The sequence below is a fragment of the Mustela putorius genome, unplaced genomic scaffold (assembly GCF_011764305.1).
Source record: "Mustela putorius furo isolate JIRA1106 unplaced genomic scaffold, ASM1176430v1.1 tig00003871_pilon_pilon_pilon, whole genome shotgun sequence".
Classification (NCBI taxonomy): Eukaryota; Metazoa; Chordata; class Mammalia; order Carnivora; family Mustelidae; genus Mustela; species Mustela putorius.
In genome coordinates, this window is record NW_025422023.1 from 1,677,761 (window position 1) to 1,704,064 (window position 26,304).

At 35.0% G+C, this 26,304-nt stretch overlaps 1 protein-coding gene across 2 annotated transcripts in view; it reads left to right on the forward strand.

The window, feature by feature from the left end:
- Positions 1-26,304, forward strand: part of GRID2 (glutamate ionotropic receptor delta type subunit 2) — a 1,483,500-nt gene that overhangs the window by 800,397 nt on the left and 656,799 nt on the right. For both annotated transcript variants that reach the window (XM_004756063.3, XM_004756062.2), the window contains exon 4: positions 8,148-8,353. In XM_004756063.3, coding sequence (XP_004756120.1) covers positions 8,148-8,353 — 206 coding nt within the window. The remainder of the gene's footprint in view (positions 1-8,147; positions 8,354-26,304) is intronic.

Genomic DNA, 26,304 nt, shown 5'->3' on the forward strand with positions numbered 1-26,304 from the left:
GGCCCTTTGAAATTAACACTGAATGATCATCCTTGCGAATGCATTCCAAGGAATAACAGCATTTGTTCCATGCATCTTGATGTACGTTTAATCAAGGCCCATAAAATGGACACATTCCTCTTAATTGATTGCAAATGTTTATAATTACCCTGAGGGTGTTTTCAAATGTCTAATGACTATAATATTATTAGCTATCTCTCTAGACAGTCTTAAAGCTGTTTATTACTCATTTGGCCACTTTCCAACTTTCAGTTCTCTCATTTACTTCAATGTGCATCAATAAGCATATAATTAATCCAAGCATCTTACTGAACTATTTCCTTTGCTTTATGTCAAGTAGGTAAAAACAATATATTGTACTACTTTGGATTTGTTCATTAGTCAAATGTCCTTATTGATCAGCATTACTGTAAAGATGGCTCTCATTCTAAAACACTACAATCTAATGCTAAAATAGTAAGTTCTCATCAAATAGATCATCTTAGTGATGGGTCACTGCTGCTGCACTGTGTCATCTCAAAATCTAATACAGCATATAATCCTTATTTTCTAAATACATCACAAACGGCAAGGGAATACTCAGTGGAGACAAGAATCTGTTTTAAAGTCAGGGTTCTCCTAAACCAAAATTTTTAAATCACTCAGTGGCGAAAAGACTTATTTTCTCAGGAAATAAGGCACTTTGTAGAGTATGCTTTGCTATTCGTATGTTGGGAAAGCCGTTCAGCTCAATGATCTCATGGATCCAGCAATGTATGACATACTCCTTTTTATCTAAAGTCATAAGATTCTAAATATTAACTTTAAAGCTCAGATTTCTGTCATAATTTCAGAAACAGCAAAATTGGCTGAATGTAGTGCTAATCTCCTGCTCCAAGTGAGGTCTTCAATGCATTAAGTGATCAAAATGATTAAATGTGCCTAATTTACTCAAATGAAGGAGAAAGATGAATAGACCAAAAAAAAAAAAAAAAATCAGACTTACAGAGACTTAGTGACAAACCTCTCTTCCTACCAAATTCAATATTTTCAACTTAATATTTGAACATAATGATCAGACTGAGGAATACTTTTGATAGATTCCAGAGAATGTCACTAAATTTAAATTGCAACTACAGTTTGGAAAATGAGTAGTGTAGTGAGATTCCTCTATCTACTATAGGGCCTGTGTTATCATCAGATGCTTTAGGTAGTGAACTCCTTGAGGGCAAGAATTGTTTTTGTCTTTCTCTTCTAAGTACCTTTTCTTTTTTTTTTTCAATATAATTTTTTATTTTTTATAAGTACCTTTTCTAAATTATTTCTCTTCTAAGTACCTTTCAAAGTGCTTGATTTGATACATAGTAAACAGAGAGTTGATTCTAAAAGGTAGCTGTTTGGATGCTGATCACAAGTTTGCAGTGAACAACAGAGTATCATACTATTGGCTTTGTGGTCAGTTTGGAAATGCGTTTATACATTATATTCTAATATAGCCTGGAATCTTTTCTATCCTAATCTACATTCATGTAAACCACTTTTAATACAGATTAAATTTAATCTTTCATTAGTGATTATAATAAAGTCATTATTTTACACAATTTAATAAAATAAATAATTAAGTTTCATGGGATGCCTGGGTGGCTGAGTCAGTTAAGCACCTGACTCTTGATTTTAGCTCTCATAATCTCAGGGTTGTGAAATGGAGCCCATGCCAGACTCTGTCTCTGTGTAACATAGTAACATGGTAACACAATTACTCTGTATCCAGTGTGGAGTCTCCCAGAAATTCTCTCTCTCCCTGTCCTTCTGCCTCTCCCCCTGCTCACACGTGTACTCTCTCTCTCTCTCTAAATAAATAAAATCTTAAAAAAATAAAATTAATTAATTACTTAATTAAGTTATAATCAGCCAGTACTTCTTGGAGAGTTGTGGGAAGTGGTCTATAGGTTACACAAGTCACAAGTCAGATGAGAGTGAAATTGTCTGCTGCTAGAATATCAAGTTCTGAGAAGGTTACCTAGATCAACTTATAGCCCTTATCAAGATTTTGTTGGTTTTTCTTTTTTTCATTTTTTCATTTTTTCATAGAAAAAGACAGTAGAAGAAAGTTAGGAAAAAATGGGACTTTTGACTGGGTTAATAAAGTCTTCATAATAAAAATGCACACTGCTTAGAAGTTTGTTTTGTTTCACAAGCCCTATTTCCTTTTTTCAGAACAACCCAGTAATCAAACTTTTTTTTTTTTTTTTCAGCAATAGGGTATGGTTAGTGCTACTTATTCTCTGCTTCCAAAGGATTTGTTTTACTGACATGAATCACCTTAAAACATAATTACCAGTTTAGGCTGTCCTTTGCTCTCCCCAACTGGACATACCTCAAGGTTAGGAATTATGGCTTCACCTTCATCACCAAACTATCACATGTTTATAAAAAGATGTTATATGAGTCAATACTCTTTCTCTCAAAGGAAGAGAAGCTCATTTCAAACTAAGTAAGCAAAAATTATTATTATTTTTTTAATTCACTCATGTCGTTGAGAAGTCCAATGCCTGTCTTGCATGTGTTTCACTTCACATTTTGGCTTCACTTAGCTTCTCTCGAGACACACTGGCTCTTGCAATTCTAAAAGGACATCATTACAACTTGTGATATAAAAGAGAGATCATTTTTGTTTCATGATCCATATATCGAATTTCAGTCCTCATCTGAATCCTGTGACTATCCCTTAGGCCAGGGACATGGCGAGTTCAAATTGACCTTCCTGGGCTACATGACCATCTAGTAATACAGTGTAGAGTGCCATAGAATGTGGAACAAAAGGGATGGGTCCAGGTTTGTTTCTTAAGTGAAAAATTAGGTTTTGTTATTTGGAATAAAGGAGAAGAAACACTGGGAAGCTAAAAACAGCAGACATTAACTATGAAATTAGCAAATTCAAAGTTCATGGGATCCAAACCTGATTGTCTGACATCAAACGTGGTGTGTTTTCCATAGTAGAAAGTTGTTTCAAAAAAGAAAAATGCAGGGGTGCCTGGGTGGCTCAGTGTGTTAAAACCTCTGTCTTTGGCTCATGTCATGATCCCAGAGTCCTGGGATTGAGACCTGCTCAGGTTCTCTGCTCAGCAGGAAGCCTGCTTACCCGCCCCCCGTCCCCCGTCCCCCGCCCCACCCCACCCCCGCCTGCCTCTCTGCCTGCTTGTGATCTCTGTCCATCAAATAAATAAATAAATAAATAATCTAAAAAAAAAAAAAAGAAAGAAAGAAAGAAAAATACAGTGATTTATAAAGGCAAATTACTTATACTGTCAAATTACTCTGAAAACCAAAACAATACAAGGAAAGTTCCTGGATGCATTATGTCCTGTGCCATCCAAACCCCCCTTCAAAACTAAAGCACTTCCTTCTCCATCTACTAAGAGCATTTGGCAATTGACTTCCTTCCCCAGGAATTGCCCTCAGCTGAAGAGAACCACAAAACCAAAGCCCATGCATGTTGATAAAGTTTCTACTTCCACTGGTCCTAACTTGGGAAACTCTGCGGACATCCCATTTCCCAGGGGCTGGGCAGGTCTCTGCTGAGCTGTACCATGGCTTCCCCTCTGCTGACTCTTGCTTCCTTCCCTGGGTCCCTTCCCTGGCTTCCTTAGAGCTGTCTCCAACAAGCTTCCTGTTCTTCCATCCTTATCTCCAGAGTCTACTTACCCGGGAACTCTATTTTCTACAGCATAGGTTTTCCTTAGGCCTAAAGAACAGCTAGATTTAGACTAATTAATAACTGAAACCAATGAAATATCATTGGGAAAGGCATTCATTTTTGTTATATTTTTTAATATTTTTATTAAAAGTTTCCTCTGCTTAAATAAAATGTAATACACACTATTAGTTAATGAGTGACTATCTATGCTTTACGTTCCTGTATAGCATGAATAGAAAAAAATCAGTAAGAGCAGTGACAATATGATAATTCAGGTTATCTGGTAATTACCTATAAGGAAATCAAGCAGATCAGACTGAGAGACCATAATCTAGGTAGTCTGCATCATGTTTCGGGTATGTACATATTTGGGGGAAAGGGAGAATCCATAATCTTTGTGGCTTTTTCAGAGGATTCTGTGACACAAAAAAGGTTAAGAAATTGGAGCATTGGTTCCCAAACTGGTTTCTTCAGGATCATCAGCTGAAGAAAATCTCTGGGCTTTGTCATGAAAGTTTTTATTTTATTGGAATGGGGTGGGGCTTAGAAAACTTCTTCAACAAGTTCTCCAGATGATTGCCCCCAAAATTAAGTAGACCACAATTTGAAAAATAGTGACTAAGGACTAGACTAAAGTACACTTCTATATTAGTTTTCTGTTGCTGCTATAACAAATGACCACAAATTTAGAGGCTTAAACACCACAGGTTATTATGTGACAGTTCTGGAGGTTGGAAGTCTGACATGGGATCTCAAAGGGTTAAAATCAAGATATTAGCAATTCTGTGTTCCTCTCCAGAAATTCTTGGGGAGAACCTTCTTCACCTTTACTAGCTTCTAGAGACCATCCACCTTTTTTTTTTTTTTTTTTTTTTGGCTGGAGTTCCCCTTTCCTTTTCATCAAAGCCAGCAAGGTTGGATCTCTCTGAAGTTTCCTCTAAGCCAATTCATTCTTCAGTAGTCAGATCTCCCTTTGACTCTCTTGTCTGTCTTTTTCTTCTAATTTTGAGGACTCCATGATCACTAGACCCACCCTAATAATAGAAGATATCTCCCCATCTTCAGGTGAGGTGATTAACAACTTTAATGCTACCAGGAGCATTAATTCCTCTTTGCTGAATAATTTATAGGTTCCAGGCATTAGGATTTGGGCATCTTTGGAAGGTCACTATTCTGCCTACTTCAAGTTTTTTATAGTGTCCAGGAAAGAAAGTCATTTTTTTTCTCTAATCTTATGTTTAATAACTCAGTTAAAGAGGCTTCCACCCCTCGCTGTTATAGAATTATCTGGTCAGTAGAATTAATAATCACTAGAATTACTGAACTGAAACTGCCATTTAACTTTCTGTTATTAATAAATAGCACTTAGTCACACCCACAGGCCTGGAAGTTCCTTGAAGTTAGGCATACTCTCTTGTCTCTTTTGTTCCTGTGACTTTTTTACTTCTTGTTAAGTAATGGACACACAGATGAGGTGGCTGAATAATTGTGATGGTTAATTATGTTCATGAATTAATAAAACCAGAGGTCCACTCTCTCGTTTAGTGACTGTTCCACAGAGCAGCTAATAGCATGATTCAAATTCTTCTCATATTAAACTGACCAATTCTACATATTCTGGGTGTGTAGTGTTATTCTTAAACAAGCAAAGCTATTATTATTTAATTCATGCATTCTGAGAGTCTAAAACATTATGCTTGCTATTTTGGGTTAGCTACCCAACAGTAAATTTTGGGCAGTTATGTTCTATAGGTGTGGAAAGGGGTGGTCCCTTAACAAGTTATTATGTACTATTATTAACAATAATAACAACAACCATGTGTTAGACCCTACACTGGATTTTGCACACATACACACACACGGACACCCTCATTAATCTGATCTTTGAAGACATCTATAAAATAAATATTTCCTCATTTACATTGAAAATTTTGTGTCACATCATCTAGGCAGTGTTAACCAGAGTTCCAGACTAAGGAAGCAACGGTATAGCTTGTTTTCCACTTAGATCCTCCACTTAAAACTTTCAGTAGATTAAAATTGGATTTAGGATGAAATCAGAACTTCTTTCTGTGTCTTACTGGGAACCACATAATCTGACCCTCCCTCTCCATTTATGTCTGCCTTATTCCACTCTCCCCTCAGTAACGTAGCTGCACCCAGACAGGAATCCTTTAGGTTCCTGCAATAGACTCTTCGCTGCCTTGGGACATTTTCCATGCGGTCATCTTCACTTCTTACTTCTTTGCCTGGGTAATGACGTCTCATCTTTCAGATCCGTTTAAGTATCAGTTTCCTAGAGAAACCTCCCTTGGGTATTACAACCAAAATACATCTCCAACTAAAATACATAATCACCCCGTCATTATCTACCAGAGCACCCTTATTGTTTCCGTCCAAGCACTTAGTGTGATTTGTATTTATTAGTGTGCATGCTCACTGTGTATCTCAGTGTGGGGAAGGGTGTTCCTGTTGTATTCCTTGCACACAGCATTATGTATCTGTATTCAGTAAATACCTTGTGGAATATTTTTTTTCTTTTTTTTTAAAGTTAAGATATGAAATTACACCAGAATATTATATCTGTGAACAGAAGATTTCCTAGAATGTTAATGATCTGGAGCCTTAAGCTTTGGTCACAAAATATATTTCAAGATAGTTCTTGTACTGTTTGTCTTATATTTAGCTACCCATTTAAGTGCTTCAATATAAAGAAACAGCAACTACTTACCATTCAAAATCAAGGATCTGCTTTTATAAAGACATAGTGGTTCTGGGGTGGGGCCCAGTCTTCTATGTTTTTAATCAGATTCACAGATGATTCTGATTTATACCAAAGTTTAAGAATACTTGTTGAGTGAGTTCATAGTCCTGTTATAGGTCTACCTGTCTCTAACATTTTGTTTAATCCATGCTTGAGTATTCTATACCCTCAGGTACTCTCTGACTTGGATATTTAATGAGGACATAATTACTGATTAATATGTTATTCCTGATTTTGCATTTCTTGTTCTACTGTAGATGAGAGCTTTGTTCTTTTAAGCTGCTATCATTCTGACATCCTGGTTTTTAATATAATTGGGGATAAGAAATACAGGGTAGAATTCATACAGTTATTTATTTTAAGAGTTTGAGATTCACAAGATAACATATACTATTTATAGAATTGTTTTAAAATAAAGCCAATCATAAAAAGAAACCAAAGTTCTTTTTATTAATTTGTAACTCTGCAAATACAAACTTTTATTGTGAGCAAATAGCTTCCAAATTTGTGACCATTTGTTTTCTTGTTCTGTGGGCTTATACATTGCTTTTAATTGGTAATATAATGAAAAACACATGAACTAATTATTGCCCTTGAAAAGGAAATTTTACATGAATGTAGTTCTGTACAATTGGGATTTTTGATATATAGTCCATTCATAGTAAGTAACCTACAATCCTTATTACTTCCTATCTTTCACCAGTTTTTTCCATTTAAACATTTTATGCCATGGATATATATAGAAAAATATGGCTTATTGTATAGTAAAAACAAATCTTCTATATTAAGATTATATTGTGGCAGATACATCTTCAATCGTATTTTTCAATGTTCAGATCCCTCCTTCTATAAACAGCCCATGCTTACTTGGAAGAACTATTTGTAACATTTCAGACACTTATTATTACTTTACTATACATCAAAGTACAATCTGTAAACACTTCATGTAGACTGGATTTTATCCTTTTTATTTAAATATGAAATAGAGATAATTTTCTGTTTTTTTTTAACTTAAATGCAATTAGTCCACATACACTTGGCTGTATGATGTTGTTGCCCATTTTGAGAAACATTAGTAATTTTGATTTAGATTCATCTGCTGTTAACGATATTCATATTTTTTAAAAGATTTTTATTTATTTGACAGACAGATCACAAGTAGGCAGAGAGGCAGGCAGAGAGAGAGAGGAGGAAGCAGGCTCCCCACTGAGCAGAGAGCCAGATGTGGGGCTCGATCTAAGGACCCTGGGATCATGACCTCAGCCGAAGGCAGAGGCTTTAACACACTGAGCCACCCAGGTGCCCCCGATATTCATATTTTACCTAAAATTACATCACTCTTTAATGCTGAACATAATAACAAATGTACTTTCTTTATCTCACATCTATTTTAGACACATGAGAGTCCTCTTCAACTATTTCCCTCTACTCTGTCCTAAGAGTTTTTTAGAGGTGAGATAATTTAAAGTGCTCAATGGAGAGAAACAAATCCATTTAAAGAATAATAATAATTCTTACATTTTTTATGTAAACACATTAACTTGTACTATGCCTAAAATATATTTGAGAGTTCTAACAGCTACTCAATTAGTAGTTTTAAATAGCTTACAATGCTGAACAATAAACTGCCTTTTGGTGTGAGCGAAATAGCTCTTATTTCCCTTCTCTGCTCTAATTCACATTTTGATGGGCTTTTGATGTTCCTAGATATCCGTGGAATACAGGAGTTTTTGGACAAGGTGTCTCAGCAGGGAATGGATGTTGCATTGCAGAAAGTAGAAAACAACATCAATAAAATGATCACCACTCTCTTTGACACCTTGAGAATAGAGGAATTGAATCGCTATCGAGACACTCTTAGGCGAGCCATCCTTGTTATGAATCCTGCTACAGCCAAATCTTTCATTACTGAGGTAAGTAAAAATTGTCATCGGGTTGGGGCAGGGTTAAAAAAAGTAAATGCTCATAGTTCGTTGAAAATTAAGAGCAGTATAGAATTAACTACACGACTGTCATTAGCACAAATGGAGGGTAGCACACCGAATTCCTTGTTTGTTGCATTCATACTGAGCAAAATTTTCACACATCCTACACAGTTAACTGCTGGGAATGTTTGTATTTATATATTTAAGCACATAGCCACAATGATTTTAAGAAATGTCATGGGAGTTTCAAAGTGTTGTTGACCCTGAATGACTTTAACACGTTCAAGAATAAAACCACAAACGCACAATTCTCCAACCAATCCTTAAATTTTTGCAAGTTAGAATTTTACCTCTGAGGAAAGATAAACTTGAACCAGGCTATTATTGCCTGAACATGATTACTTTTACAAAAACAAAGAGCAGATTTACTTCTGTTCTGTGAACTCTGTACCAAGATGAATAACTCAAACTGTCTGAAACTCTCTGCAAAGGGATGACTGTTGTACATTTTATGATGCTGCATCTTCAAAAAAAAAAAAAAAAATTTTAATTGTATCTGTTCATTTGGCTAGAAACTCCAAAAGTTTGTAAAAATACAATTAAACTTTTTAATGATTGGTGTAACATCTTTATGTTCTAAAATGTTTAACTAGTGCCTTGACAGGATTACTGTCATTTGCCTTACTTCAAGTTTTTAATTCTGTATAGTGCTAGAACTGGCCATGACATTACATACATTCACATGGGTTTTATTATTAGTGTTTTTAATTTTGGTGACTTTATTTGACTAATACTTTTTCCCTCACTTCTCTAGTAAGCTTTCTTTAGCTCCCAAAGTACTGCTATAAAGCCTCCAAATTAGGAATGTGTTAGAAATTCTTTGACACTCTACAACCTAATTGGTATTAAGGAACTGAAACAGAAGAAACTAAGAAGAATAAAACTTTAGGAAAACTATCAATAATGCCATTTTTTAAACATTTTAATAGACAACTTCGTTATGCATTAATGGACAAATACAGAATGTTGAGATTTTCTAATCTAGCAAATTCCTCAGAGAGTCTCTTTGAACAACTAGATTTTTTCCACAATAGAAAGAATATTTCCAATTTTACAGGAGTTGGGTCTTTTCATCAAGAAACCCAAAATCTGCTGAAAATTTTAAGGTTAGTACACAAAGACATATAACATAAATTGGAATCTTAAAATTATAATAAGTGAGGTTTGACACATCTCGGGTCGTCGTTGGTTGGGGATTGTAGAGATCAGAGAAGGCTTCATTGAGAAGGCTCATTTGAACTGTACTTATCATCATGAGTAGGAATTCATGAAAGCAGTGTGGAATGCAACAGATAAATACAAGTCCGTCCCAGCCACTTTCTGGTTATGTGGGGTTGGCAAATTACCCAACACTTCTAAGCCTCTGTTTTACAATCAATCAAATGAGAATAATGTATTGATTTCAACTTTATTAAATTTTTAATGTAATGAGACATCCCGTGATACGCCTTAAATGGGAGAGAGGAAGGTGGCTCCTAGCAAGTACTTCAGATATGTTAATTTCTAGGTCATTTTTTCTAGCATATAGCACATGCCTGACCATAGCAGATGCTCAAAAAATACTTGGTGAACTGAAAAGAGTATCAAGATGTGGAAAGACACTGTCCTTGACTGTGTGCTCAGAATAGAGCAAGTAGTTTTGTATAGAGTCGAAGTAGGACATGTGAAAAAGGGAAATGACACACTATGTAACACAGGATTTAAACCAGATGGCAAAGTCCATGAGTGCCAGGTAACGACTTGTGTATATTTACTAAACAGTCAGAAGAAATGGACTGAGAAGAGGGACAAGATGACCCTGTCCCTTTTGCCAAGTCATGATCTTGACTTGTATTCTAATCATGGCCCTTTATCCTTGACTCTGAAGATTGATACCTGTAATATTCTGTTTCCATCTTTGTTCCCAAACATATAAAATCTGTTTTTGTGAGTTTCCTGAGACTTCTCTTCCTTCCTCTACCCAGACACCACTTTTTCTCCCACTCATTTGTCTTTCACAATCACTCATTTTATGTCTCCGAACTGTACTAAGTATATTCTACGGTCTCAAACAGTGACGTAGAAATGACAGATATAATGTGAATCCACTGCCTTCCCTATCCTAAGCTAGCTGTTTTCTCTGACCTGCATAATGGTTCCCATTTTCAGTTGACTGTTTTCAAATATCTCTCCCCTTTCTTCTGCTCTCCCATGGGATCTAGAAGACATTTCCCACTTAGGAAATAGACTGATCCCTCAATACCAAAAACAATTAATTCAAAAGGCAGACAAGGATTTACATGGCACACAGCACCAAAGTTCTGGAGATGCAAAGAATAGATTTTGTATGTATGTTTATGAGTGGTCTTTATTCTAGGATGACAATGCCAGCACTAGTTTCCCAAGCTTAGCCCAGATGGTGTACTTGGTTTTTATAGACGAGAATCCTGCTATCTATCATCTATCTATCATCTATCTATGTGTGTTTGTGTGTGTATATCCAAATATATATATGAATGTCAGCTTTTAAGGACATTTTGCATGAGCCAGTATGTGAGAAGGTCTTTGTGAAAATCAGCGTGTATTTAACTTGAATCAGTCCTCTTTATTCACTGATTCTGTATTTGCGAATTCGCCTACTCACTGAGATTTATTTGTAGCTTGAAAATCAATACTAGAGATGTTTTCACAAGCCATTCACAGAAATGTTCAGAGCTGTGAAAAATGTGAGTTGCCTGACAGCCCATATTGCCAGCTAAGGTTGAACAAAGCTGTACTCTGCTTTCTTGTTTCAGTTCTCATACTGTAAACAAATGTCCTTTTCGCAGTCTATTTCATGCTCCTTTTTTGCATTTTTTGTGCCATTTATTGGTGATTCCACTGTTTAAAATGGCCTCCAAGTTTAGTGCTAAAGTGCTGTCCCTTAACCGAGCCCATGTGTCCTATTGAGAAAATACCTGTTTGATAAGGTCCATTCAAGCATGAGTACCCCTGGCCATGAGTTCAACGTTAATGAATCGACATATTATTGTTTGAATGTTTGTGCTGGCCCCCTCCAAATCCATATGTTGAAATTCTGTGTCCCTTATGATGGTTTCAGTGGGTGGGGCCTTTGGGAGCTGCTGAAATCCTGAGGATGGAGTCTTCCTAAATAAGATCAGTGCTATTCTAAATGCTAAAAAGAACCCTGCAGAGCTCTCCAGTGCCTTCCACCGAGTAAAAATACAACAAGGAGCCTGCAGCAAAAAGAGGGCCTTCTTTTGCATGGCGCAACCACGCTGGTACCTGACTGAACTACCAGCCTCCAGCACTGTGAGAAATAGATTTTTGCTTTTAATAAGCTACCCAATCTGTGGTTTTTTGTTACAGCAGCTCAAATGGACTATAATTATGGTTAATAAATGTTATATATAAATATATGTGTGTGTGTGTATATATTTATACATAACATTTATTAACCAAATGTACAATATGTATTAAGTGTATAGACATTGTATATAAATTTAAATATCTTCAAATAGAGACATAAATAAACCCAGAGGCTTATAGGAACCAAACCCTGCAGTTCCCCTAGGAACTTTATTAATTTATTAATAAATTATTAATTTATTAATTCAGTGTTCTCAGGAAATTTACAGAACATAACTACTGGGAATGATAAGAACTGTCTCGGCTCACATACTTTTCAGCTCTCATCTCATTCCTGCCCTCCATTGGGCTTGGCATTTGTCAAGTATCAAAATTTCTAGGGCTCAGCAGAGGAGAGGGCTCTCTGCTGCTGCCCCCTATGACAATAACTAGTCTGTGGCTTCTTCTGCCAAGTATCATCAAATACCACTACTTCAACTGCTTTTCTTTTCTCAGTAATTTATTTAGAAATACTTTTCTGATGGTCTTTTCCCTTTTTCCTCATGGTCATTTTATTGAGGGTTTAGGGGGTAATCCTTTTAACCTTTTGAGTTGGAAGCTCCAACGTGTTCTTTCAGATTTTTAGAGGTTAAAACTAAACAAACACAAGGTACTTTAAGAACCATTGTTACACTTTTTAAGAAACAGTATCTTGAATCATGACATTTTAGATTCGGAACATGGAACATTTTTTCCCAATTCCACATTTAAGTTGAAAGGACTAAAGGTCTCTCTAGATCCTATCAATATTGTTCTCTAGCTCCCTCCAGCAATGCTTAACATCCTTGCGGCTAGTGCTGAGTGTGGAGGGAAAGGGACACTCACATTTTGAAAATACTAAAGTGGTCAGTGGGCCAAAGGGGTACATGATTGTCCGATCCTAAGAGAAGTATTTGTAGAAATAACTTACCAAGGATTATATGATGGATAGCAAAGCATATGAAGCTAGAAAGAAACTGGTGGATTGGGATAAAAGGAATGATAGAGGAATTAAAAGTTAGAACGAGGGCAGAGACTGGTTCAGTAAGGACCGAAGAGAGGGAGAGAGGGCGAGAGGGAAATTCTAGCCAAAGAAAGGGGATAACAGAACTCTCACTTTTACTGCTTCCTACAAATTATAAGTGGGCACAGAAAGTTGTTGAAATATTCAAAGGAAAAATTAACCTTAAAGTCAAAAGAATGAGTTTTAAAAAGAAATTGCTCACTTAGCATTGTCATTTAATTGCGAACGGGAAAAATGGGCATATCAATTCTGTTTGCATCTTTTTTTCTGTCTCTGGAGCAATTATGTGGCACTGAGTTAATTATGCTCCCTTTGAAGTCTTAGAAATTTAATACATTACATGTCTACAGTTAGTGTTCCACCTCTCATTCAAGAGTTTCAAAGCTTTAAGAAAAATACTGCTGCTATGTGCAGCTGAGTAAATCAACCTGCTGTGATAGCGGTAGAAAATTGTTATCACAATGTACCTGTTAGTGTCCTTGAAATTAATATGGTGAATTAGAAGTGCTTACATGTTTGATTTAAATATGGATTGGGATGATATCTTGAAAAACAACTTTTTTTAAATATATAGGATAGATTGGCATTAGAAACTACATAAGTTATTTCCTTTCTAGAAGGTATACAATAATCTTATATAAACTAGAACTCTTTGTCATGGCTTTTAGTTTTCAGGTTTGATAAGAAAATCACTTCTTTGAAAACAGGAAGTTTTATTGCTTATATGGTAATGAATATCATTTCCTATTTGCATTTTTTCAAGTTTTCAGAAAGGAACCCCACTTACATGAAATCCTTTTATACTGCAATGAGAGAATATATTATCTCTTATTCCTTAAACATACTTTATGAAATAGTTTTCATTTCATTGTACTATATTCCAGAGAACTTTGATCTTGCCAGACGACTTAAAGGCAAAGTTACTTATTTCAAATATATAAGCAGCTTGCCAGAAATAAGACTTTAGGAAGGCTTAGGAAACAAGTGAAGATATTTTTCTCAAAGGATATAGTGAGATTCCCAGTAATCAAAAGGTACTCTGAATATTCAAATTACTGTGATCAGTTTTTAATAGCTATTTAAATAAGTTGATATTTTACCAAACAAGAAATTATTTGGAGACATTATGCACTGTGAAGTTTTTAAGATGATACCAGTATAATGACATTTGAAAAAGGAACTTACAATGGTATTTTTTTTCCAAAATGTATCCACTGCATGAAAGTGTCTACTACTACTGTGCTCAAGATGACTGCTATATATTTTTTTCAAGTAAACCCTATATTGAAATATAATATAGACCTCTCTGAATTCTACCCATTCAGTTTTCCTTCCCTTTTGCTATGGTCTCTGATCAAAAACTAATACTGTACTATATGTCAGCTAATTGAACATAATAAAAAATATATTAAATACAAAATAAATAAAATAAAACTATTTTAATATTTAAAAAAAGAAATATAACATACACAAGAAGAGTGCACATAAGTGTGTAACTCAGCAAATTTCCATGCAACCAGTGTCCAGGTTAAGAAATAGTACATGATTGGTACTTGCAGTTTTCCTTCCTGTGTACCACTCTGTTATAACCCCCTGAAGGATAGCCATTATCTTTACTTTTAGCACAGTAAACTAATTGTTATTAATTTTAATCTGTTCCTAAATAGAATCACACTGTATATGTTTTGTCTGCTTTCTATTGGTCAACATTATGTTTATGAGATTCATCCATATTGAAACACATAGGCAAAGTTCATTCATTTTGATTGCTTCGAAGTCTTTAATTGTATGAATACACCAGTTAATATAATTTATTTTTATTTATTTTATTGTATTCATTTATTTAAAATATTTTAAGTAAATAAATTACTATTTAATTTATTTTATGTAATATAATTTATTTAAGTTTTTTTTCGATTTTTGCCTATTACAAATAGTGGTTTTATGCATGTATTTTTGTATATGCATATATGCATAAATATGCATTTATTTTTACTGGATGTATACTTAGGAGTGGAATTGCTAACTGAAGAGTCATATGTAAGGAACGTCATTTATTAAAGCTAGATGACACAGCCAGTTTTCCAAAGTATTTACAGCCATTTGGATTTCTATTTATAACAAGTGAAAGTATTTTAATTTTCCATTCTTTTACCAACACTTTTTTTTTTCTGTCTTCATCATTTTATTTATCCTCATGGAAATGTATTAGATTTAGCTTTTGTTTTTAGTTTGCATTTTTCTGATGGAGTTTTTTGGTGTATTTTCTAACTTTTTTTGATATTTTATTTTATGGAGTGCACATTCAGGTCATTTTTCTCCCCCCCCATAATTTGTAGAAATTTTATATGTATTTTGGTTAAGAGTTTATTGCCAAATGAATATATTTTAAATACTTTCTCCATTATTTGTCTTTTCACTTCATAAGCAAAGAATTTTGATGAATGTAAATTTTTATTTGTAATGTAGTCCAAGTTATTAATTTGTTTTCTTTATAATTAATATTTTTTGTCTTTTTTATTTGTTTTTAAAGAAATCTCCTCTTCTAAGGCATGAAGACATACTCTTATGGCTTTTATTTTTGTTTTTGTTTTTTAGAATTTTTGTTTTATCATTTGCATTTAAATCTGAAGTTCATCTGGAATTGATTTGCTTTATGTGGTGGATGGCAGAGATAGATACATTTACCCTCCACATGGTGTCATTCGTTTCAACCATAAGACCAGTTGACCTATGGTTCAACATAGGACCATAATTCAGTGCCTGAATTATGTTGGGAAGGAAGAATTTCCTGTGCACTTCAAGGTCCTTCTAGCTGGACTAAGAATCAAATTGACATGAAACAGATTAACAGGAGAAAATCAAATTTCATTTTGTACATACAGTGAATTCACACAAAGATTAAATTCCAAAGACAGTCACTAAAATGAGGTAATATGTCATCCTGAATTAAGGAGAAGAGAATAGGGGTCTGAGACTTCAAAGGAAAGACATGTGATTCACAGGAAGAGTAAATATTTGCTAAACAAATGTTTGCTGGGCTATTTAGAAACAATGGAACATAAAGGATTTTGATTAAAGAGGCCTTGCTGGGCCCCTCCCTATCATACTTAGTTCATATCATAATGTTGTTATCTGTGGTGATAGCTCTCTTCCTGGAGTAGGTCCTCTATCTAAATTCTTTTAAGCAGTTGTAGGGGAATGGGAGTAAAGAGCTTTTCCTGACTCCACTGGGTTTTGATTGTTTTTATCTCAAAATAATCTTCATGCCAAAGCAACATATTTCAGGGGGACCTGTCCCAAACCCCTTCAATGGAAAGGAATTTAGAGGTTTTTACCATCAATGAATGAAATGGGAGCTCATTAGCGTGTTTGAAAGTATAGGGTTATTATTCCTGTATGATATCTTGTATCTTTGTCAAATATATATTTTTTCTCTCTAACATGAAGCACATGACTTTAGGAAAAAATACAGGGTTATATTGATGATTTCATATTTATCATGGGAGACATGATGAAAAACGTTAATAATTCTGGATTTTACAATAAAAGTTATAATTCTTTCCAAGGACCCAGTAGACATGGGTTATCAAGTAGCAGCTAGTGACCAGTCGCTAAAAAATTCAACTCATTCATATGTTTTTTATGTTGTCATGGAATTTTAAAAGAAAAAAGAATTTTAATTTCACTTGACTAAAACAAACAAAGCTTCTAACAGGCGCCACTTCATTCATGACTTAATTTATTTTTCTTGTACCACGGTTATCAGTTATTGAACTGTTCTCAAATCTGAGTTTTTTGCTTTAGCTTTAGTTTTTTGCTTTGCTTTAGTATTGTATTGAACTTGAAAGGCAGTTCTGTTACCAGTCAACCTACAGCTTTGGTTTTTTTTTTTTCTTTTAATGAGAAAATCTCAAATTTATTTTACTTTCCACCTGACCAAAATCATATATGACAGCTCTTGCTTCTGTTAATGAGCCCCAAAGGAGCATGAGACTTTGCTTTTCTGGCTGGAGCTCTGTTTAACTTTTATGAAGTTCCCCTGAAAAAGGGAACTCAGCAGGGAATTAGGTTCCAATGAATTCAATCTCGTAGTAAGACAGATCCAACTCACTTCTCTTCTGTGACTGCTAACTTGGGGTACAGATATTGGTCAGTTTGCTACGAACTTCTACTAGTCTAAAAATCTTTTAACAATTTTTGCCTTTGCAACATCTAATTTGTTAGTTTTCTTTCTCTGTTAGCTTTTCAAATGGGTACAACATTTTCATTCTATTCTCTTTATTGAAACAAAATAAAATAAATATCTGAACATTATTGAGGGTTGTACTCTTAACTGAAAAATAAAATCACAATTGCTTCAATCTTTAAAACAAGGGCATTGAAGTCCTTCCTTCATCCATTATTCATTTATTCATTTATTTAGACAATATGTTTAAAGTTATTCTGTGCAAGGCATTGTGGGAAGTGTTGCTAGGAATATAGTCATGAATGATACAGGATTCCGGCCCCTAAAGAATATACTGACTAATAAGGAAAATGTTGTCGATATAAAATCTACAGAATATTAAAACCACAAGAAAGAAAACAGTTAAGTTACTCTCTTCAACCTCCAAAAGGAATTGAAAAGAAAACAAAGTAACTATCTAAAACTTGATCACATAAAGTTGCAAATAATGTATAAGAATATCTATATCTAGAAGTAAACCAAAACTTTATTTGTTATGGGACAATGAGAAGTCTTGGCTACTTCAAGAAATTCTTAAGCATAACTTGCTATGTAGCTTTATCAAAGCAAGTTTAGAATTTGAATAAATCCAAGAGTAACTGTCCTGCCATGAATTTACATGGAAAAACAAACAGACACAAAGGGATTAATTAGAATAGACCTCATGTTAAATTTGAGGATTAGAATTCAGCAGTGTTTGTCCATTACTGCCTAGAGAAGTTACGTATCAGACCTGGAAGGCAAGGACATGCCAACATATAAAGGTATTCTCTGAAGTATGCCTGGCACAGTTGATCAGCCCTTACCATAGTCTGAGTGAAATAGTTTTCAAAATCATGCACCTCCTTGTTGCTGCTCCCATTTTCAACATCACATTTTGAAGCTAGGAAAATGATGAGCCCCTATATTTATATTTTAAGCACTAGAGACGTATGTTTCTAAAAATTAATAAATTAACAATTTAATTACTATGCCAGTTTCTAGTAAATTTTTTTGTTATGTAAATGACAAATACATGCTACAAGTACCACTATTTTGCATTTCCAGAGGAAACATATATCATTACACTCTGCCCTGCTCTTCAAGGCAGCCACGGTGAATGGATCTTAGTTAGCACAGGAGTCGAAATCTATTTGCCAACTTGGGTTAGTATGAGTCAGTCTCCCAGAACTTAATCAATTCCTTAAATTCTTACTGACAAAATCAATATTTTAGATTTGTAGAGGACTAGATTTGAAAGTATAGCCATCCCATGAAGCATTGTTGAAATGTTAGCTGGTACCCCTAGGTTACAATTCTATTTATAGTTTTTCTCACTGTAATATAGATAAATAGGAGGGAAATAAGCTGTGTAGGTAGAGAAAATTAAGAAGGTCCCTTTGATTTTTCCTGCAAATCCTATTTTTGAGAGAATACACAAAACTGTAGAAAATGAAGACTAAAAGATTAGATTTATATGTGTCTACCAAAACTAAAATTATATGAACATGTGGGTCCATTAATTTCAAATACTAATTACTTTAATTATGTATATTGCTTGATGAGACAACATTTAAGTCAATATTTAAAACCCATATTTAGGATTCAGATTTAAAGCAATATAGTTAAAGGGCATCTTTCCATAAATGAAGGAAAACATGAATATACAGAGATGGAAATTGACAATCTGCAAGTTGGTGCAGGAGACATAGGCTACCTGAGGTAGAAGCATAGGATGTAAAGTCAGGAAGTAAGATGATACCAGATTGGTAAGTGAAAACCATTGAATGTCAAACCTACAATGGCAGCATTGACACAGAATTTGGATTCAGTTTTTGCCAAACTAGCTGTGCAGCCCTGGGCAAGCTACTGAAAAACATTCAGCTTGATCTTCCTCATCTATAAAATGAAGTAGTTCCTAAATCACAGAGATTTTTGAAAACCATATCTGGTAATATAAATAGAAGGTGTAGAGTAATGTACACACTCAGTAAAAACTTGACCATGCTTCAGAATTGCTAAGTCAGATAAAGAAGAAAATTCAAATGATGTTGGAATTAATAGACTTGGGAATGATTGGGTAGGCAAAATGAGGTTGAGATGTGGGCAACAGAGATGGATCCGATGTTTCAAGTCTGGGTCTCAAGGAAGTTAAGGTTTTGAAATCAGGAACATAAGAAGATAAATAGGTTTTGAGATAATATGATAAATGTAATTTCAGTAATAAATGTTATGTTGTTCTAGAACATCTAGATTGAGACATGCATCGGATTGGTGGAAATGAATGAAGAGAATCCATCTGAGCTAAGGAAAAGCTATTGTATTTGCCAGTATGTTGATCATTAGTGACCTTCGAAAAAATATTCTTATTAAAATAGTGTGAGGAGGGGAAAGAGTATAAGGAAATAAATAATGAAGGGCTTGTTAGCAAATAAGCAGAGCAAGAACAGGCAGCTTTTTAAAGTTTGGAAACAAAAAGAACTGTATCTTAGAAAGAAACCCATTTCCAAGAAGATATTTTTCAAGACTATTTCATGGAAATAGGGAAACCAAGAGGAAAGGGGGAAAGAGATACAAGAAAGAGAAAAAAAAATCAATATAGAATTAGTGAAATGAAGTAAAATCAGTTTTGGAGTTAGATTATATTTTATCAGGATGCCTGGCTGGCTCGGTCAGTTAAGCATCTGCTTTCAGCTCATGTCATGATCCCAGGGTCCTGTAATCAAGTCCCACATCACGCTCCTTGCTCAGTGAGGAGCCTGCTTCTCCCTCTGCCTGCTGTTCCCCCTGCTTGTGCTCTCTCTCCCTCTCTTTCTGAAAAATAAATAAGTAAATAATAAATAAATAAATCTTTTTAAAAAGATTATATTTTAATGGAAAGAAGCTAAGAAAGTAAGAAAGGATAAAAATACAGAGAATCTGAAGGTAATGAAGAGGGCTCAATTGCATATGGATAAGATACATATATAGTACAATCAGTAGATTCTAATTAGTTTCCTGTAAATATTTAGTACACTGGATGCAGAGGCAGAAAATAAATGACATAAAAAGGAATGGCTTACCCAAAGAGGGGCACTAGCCAACATGCAGCTATAGAAGAATCAGGCTGCCTATGAGGACGCTACAGCAGACAACATAAGAGATGCTGGACATCAACTGACTTCCGGCATGAAACTAATTTCTTAATGTGAGCTACCAGCTTTAAGGAAAATATTATTAAATAATAAAATATTAACTTTCCTTTTATTTTGGTTGCACTTACATAATAGGTCTAAACTTGAATTGAAAATAAAGAATATTAACTGGATTAATACTTCAAAGATAAATAAAAATGTGCTTATCTAGAAGAGAAAATTTCTCAGCTTTGGCTATTGACAGTTTGGCCTAGATAATTCTTTACTGTGGAAGGCTCTCCTGTGCATTATAATATGTTAGAATCATCCCTACCTCTACTGCATAAACACCAGTAGACACTGATCATGATAAAAAAAAAAAAAAGCCAAACATTGCCAAAAGATCCCATTAGTGGTGATGACGGTCATAAGGAATTAAAATCATCCTTGGTTGATAATCTCTGTTACAGAACTATTCAATGTTTGAAACACTTAATTTTGTTCTCATGGAAATTTTATTGCTGGCATATGATAACTTTATTTCACTTTTCCCCTAATAATAGCTAGTCAACATTTTTTGGACTCTTTCCAGGTGACTGACATTGTGCTAATCACTCTGTAAATTATCTTGTATAATGCTCAAAAACTCCAGTAGGATGGCTATCTCATTCTTCATTAAAGGAATGGCATATACACATTTGTTTATCTATATTATGCAGATTATTTGCATTTTATTTTATTTCTGTTAAACTACTCATTCTTTTCCAAGTTGTTTCACTATTTTCTCACAATGTCCATTGTGAATTCATTCTTTGGGAGAATATAATTGGTTTCCAAGTAATTACTTACCTCTCAACTGCTAAGTTTACTTTAATGATCTTTTAAATGAGGGGAAAATCAGTCTGCCTAAGAATTTTAGCACAAAATATCTGGAAAGGCAAAAGAAATGAATTGTATACATAAAATGACACATAACTAATTGGTGGCAAGAAATCTAAGTTGATTCTGAACATTGTAAAGTAGTTGCCATAGACAAAACTTAACATTTAGTAAGTTTTTCTTATATGCCGGACACTGATCTGAGTGTGTTTTATGTATTAACCCTGTTTTTAATCCTCACCCCAAAGGTATGAGGTAGATTGAGCATTTGGCCCCATTTTACAAAAAAAGGAAAACGAGACACAAAGAGGTGAAACTAGCCCCAGGTCACGCAACAAGTAATAGCAAATCCAAGTCTCCACCATTCTTTTTTTTTAAAAAGATTTTATTTATTTATTTGACAGACAGAGACCACAAGTAGGGAGAGGCAGGCAGAGAGAGAGGGGGAAGCAGGCTCCCCACTGAATAGAGAGCCCGATGAGGGGTTCGGTCCCAGGACCCTTGGCTGAGGACCCTGGGATCATGACCTGAACCGAAGGCAGAGGCTTTAACCCACTGAGCCACCCAGGCACCCCAAGTCTAGACCATTCTTAACAGGTATGCTATGCTCTGTTGCCTTTTCAGGTATACAAAACGTGTGAAAAAAATCACCCTAACTTTCTATTCATGACAAAGAAATTATTGCTAGGTTTAACTCCTGTTAAATCATTGTAAAGGAGAATTTGCAGTGGGATAAGCTAGGGGAAGAGTAGTGAAAAAACACTATTATGGAAATTGGTCATTATGATTAGGCTATCTATGTTTGGTCATTTGTGTTTACCAAAGTTAGGCTCCTACCCAACCACAGAGACCTGGAGATAGAGATTCTATCTTCCTTGACTAATAGATCTCAAAGAGTTGGCCCTCAGGTCCTTGAGAAAGGCATTCCTGGGTTGTAAAACTACAATAGGCTGGAAGAAGATTAACATCTCAGGGGCACAGAGAAATAATTTATAAGTGCAAGTGTCCTAAAGTAAATGCTCTAAGAGAAGGGAAGTCAAAGGCCTTGAATCAGAAAGAAAACTGTCTAAAACTTGGTCAACTGAAGGGAATATTTAGACTGTCTTGAGTCAAGCATACACAAGCTATTTAGACTAAATAATTTAGCTTTAGTGTGTGGGCTCATAATAATTATTTTATACATATTTATTATAGATCAAGTAATATAATTGAATCTTACATTTTGAATAATGATTGAATATATATTTTCAAAAGTCTAGATTGCAGAGATGTATTATCATATAAAGGGACTTTGGGGATGAAAGAAATTGTTATACTCCAGTGACTCACAAGATAGTACTTAAATACTGATGTGACAAGACCACTAGATATGCTGTATGTGAGTTGGCAAAACAAAAGATAATGCTGATTTAATCTAAGAGGTTCAAGGAGTCAGCCTCATACAGGACCTTTGGAAGAAACAGAAGGCAATAATGAGACCCCATTGCAAAGTTCACAGAGCAGAGCTGAAGAGGATGAGAACTCAAGGGATGCAGAAGGGGCATGGGGCTGACTGTATTTGTAACAATATGAGTTTGCTTTTGCTGAGAAGCCTGGAATAAGTTGTCAGCATGATTCCAACCCATTCTCGGCACATCTGACCTGAGCTCACTATAGCTACAAACAAAAATTTCACAAACTTTTGGTAGAAATGGAATCACAATTTCAAGAGACTCAGATTTTGATAAGGAAAGCTTATGCTTTACATTTCTATGACTGTTTTTAGAATTGTCAACCTCAGGGTATTTCTAAATTCTCCAGCTCCTATTACAACAGGGTTGCTCTATGTCAGGATTAAATTGATTGATTTGAAAGCAAACTAAAACTATAAAATAGACCCATCAATCTAGCACTTTGGAAATGTGTATATGAATTTTAAAATGGGTTTGTTTTTTTTTTAAGATTTCACCAAATTCCAAGTCCACTGACTCCCTGAGGTTAGGTTCACTTTACTCCTTGGAAATTAATTGTTTTTTATGGAACTGCTTAAGTTTAGAAAATTTACTATTATTGCTGTAAACCCAAATAAAATTTGAGAAGCGTAGGGTCTGGGTATATCTTTGCAATCCTCAGTATTATTTCTATCTTGTAGGTACCCAAATTCCCATTGATTAAGACATAGGTGATCAATGACTACGACAAACATGTAATTGCACACTTTTATATAGATGATGTTAATTACATTTTTGGATTATTGAAGTACTACTGCTAACTAAAACCACACATATTTCTGAAGAGTTATTTGTCCATTGTTATTTAATGTTAAATACATGAAACTTTTTTTTTCAGTCGATATATGGATCTGTCTGTGAGGAATTTAAAAATTACTTTACCTAGATCTTATCCAAGAACTTTAAGATTTTTTTTTTTTAAGTTTATTTGAGCAAGAGATCAGGAGCAAGAAGGGAGAAGGGAGGAGGGAGAAGGAGAAAGAGAATCTCAAGCAGACTCAGCACTGAGCACACTCTTAGAACTCTGAGATCAGGACCTGAGCTAAACCTGGTGTCAGAGGCTTAACTGACTGTGCCACCCAGCATCCCAGGTATTGGTATTTTTAAGAAGCCCCCTCAGGAGACTGATTATAATGTTCAGGTTGCTGCTTCTCAAGCTTCAGTGTGCCTACTAATTTGGAGATTTTTATTAAAATGCAAATTCTAATTCTGTAGGTATGAGCATGAGATTTTGTATTTCTATCCGTCTCCCAGATAACATTAGAAAGACGATATATAGAATATTTCCATCATCACAGAAAGTTCTATTGGCCAGCACTGCCCTAGAACTTGAATTTATATCTAATAAAACCTTTGTCTGAACTCAGAATAACTGCCATTAGCCGAGTATAGAAATTTGATAATAAATACTGGCTAACGGTATAAATACCTTTTCAATATAAGAAGCAATAATACAACTAACACATCCACCTAATTACATTTCAAACTATAATAGGTGTTTCTTGGCCAACGGGCATGAGGCACATTTTCTGTTGGAAATAATAATAATAATAGAAATTATTTTTGGGCAGTCCCCTTTAGTTTAATTGTTCTAACAGTGATTCTTTCTAAACTGATAGTGCAGGAACTCTAGTGTCTTTCAGAACCTACCATCTTCTTTTACCTTTCCACAGGGATTCTGGTATCAAGATTGTTATGTTGATGACTTAGTTGTTTCAGCAGTTTCTTGGAGACAGGTGCTACTACGAGGAACATTCACAAATCACTCTTACACTGGGCTGTTTCCAATTTCATTGTCCAGTGCCTCCCTGTCAGAGAAGATGTCTCCTCCAGCCCAGTAGCAGTTGCCGTCTCCCAACACTAACCCTATTTCCTGAGCACCGAGCCCTCATTTGAGTCAAAAGTAGTAGTATATTCTGTTCCATTAGCTTGACAGAAAAACTCTGGTGATCTGGTATTTATTTTACCTATTTTTTTTTTTAATCGCATCTTCCTTTCTCTGTGTGTTTAGTACTCATCATATAGAGCTTGGCAGGGTGTCTCTCATAGTAATGCCTCCAATTACACCCAAAGATTAGAAACACCAAACTTGGGGTGTTCCATTTCATGCAGTGAGCATTGAAGTTGAAGTATGGACTGTATCCCCTGGAAATGAGTGGATCTAACTCAGGTATCTAGCCGTTATTCCCCAAAAGTCCAGGTACCTATGCTCACTCATAATTAACCAGCTTACGCAAACAGACCACTGTGTTCCCACCCAGGCAGCCAGCCTTTCAGACATAAAATAAAGAGCTGAGATGGTTGGATCTAAACCATGCTGGGACCCCATTACAAAACAAAATTGCTCCTTAAAATGCTAACACATTCTGCATACAAAAATCACTTCCTATTTACTCTAGAAGAATTCCAATAATAACAGGAGAAACAAAAGAGAGAAATGAACAAGCAAATATGGCCCTTTAAATTTCCCTACAGACTAATTCAGGTTGTTTTCTAGCATTGTTTAATGGACACATACTTTTGTGAGTTTTGGATCTTTTAAATCTATTACCATCATTCTCATTATTATTGTAATCCTTCATTAAACTCTAAGCTTCATGGGGTCACAGTCTTCATTTATTCAACTTTAAATCGTGCACTATATGCAACCTAATATGATGCAAAGAGCTGGCTCTAAATAAACTGTAAATTTTAGAGGTGAAATTGTCCCAGAGATTTATAATTCTAACTTGATTTTGAGAGTTTTAGACATCCTATAAGTGATCCAAATAAGAACTAAGTTATATATACCGGGATGAACCAAATATGTTCCTTCTTATCTAATTGAGCCTTTCTCCCTTCCAACTGTATACAAAATAGTAAAATATCATTTAATTATAAGGACTAAAGAAAGGGTAAATGAGAATAGAGGGTTAAATTTTAGGAGAGAAATTACCGTATCAAATTATAAGTCAGGATGTTGCACTCTTTGTCCCAATAAAATGGTAACCTCCTTGGGGTCAGGGACTATTATAACTTTCATATTCTCATCAATATTTGACATAACACCTACGTGCAACTGATGCCTAATAAGTGTTTAATGGTTTGCTTTATTCTACTTGTGCAACCAGTCAGGCAGGAAAAAAGTGATTGCCTTGCCTATGAAAACATTTTCTTTTTTATTTATGACAATCTGACCAGATGAGAATTTTGACACAATTGTAAAGAACTAGGGAACAGAACCATTCTCGGATTACTTCACTTCCCGGCTGATTTTAAACACCTGAGAAATAAACCCCTGAAAATCCTTCGTGGTGTCCACAGTTAAGTTCGGGCACAGTCTCACAGCTCTCAGCATGAACAGTAATCTCCAAAATTTAACTTGAGCCCTTGAGGGATCAAAGTGGCTTAACGGACGTCTCTTTTTAGAAGGAATGAACTTCAACCCGACATAAGTAGTCACTAATTATTATTATTTCTTAATTCTCTTAAAACATGAAAGATGAAAGTCTAAACCGTAATTCTAATTGGCAAAGGAATTTCATACCGGGAAGGCACCTCTTGATTAGCAGCTGTGTAGGCAGAGGGAGGGTTGGGGGTATGGAAATTTGGCTAAGAATTCACACAGAAAAGTGCTTGATGTGCTTCGAAATAGCTCAATCAGTACTCAGCGTGCTGTGAAGGCGCTCAATTGGTGCTCAAGGCAGCGTATTTAAACGAGTTGAAAGCTTACTTTTTGGAAGTGCTCAACTGGGAGTGCTCAAGTTGCGGCCCCTATTAGTTGATGGCTAACTAACTTTTGATTTCCATAGGGTTTGTTT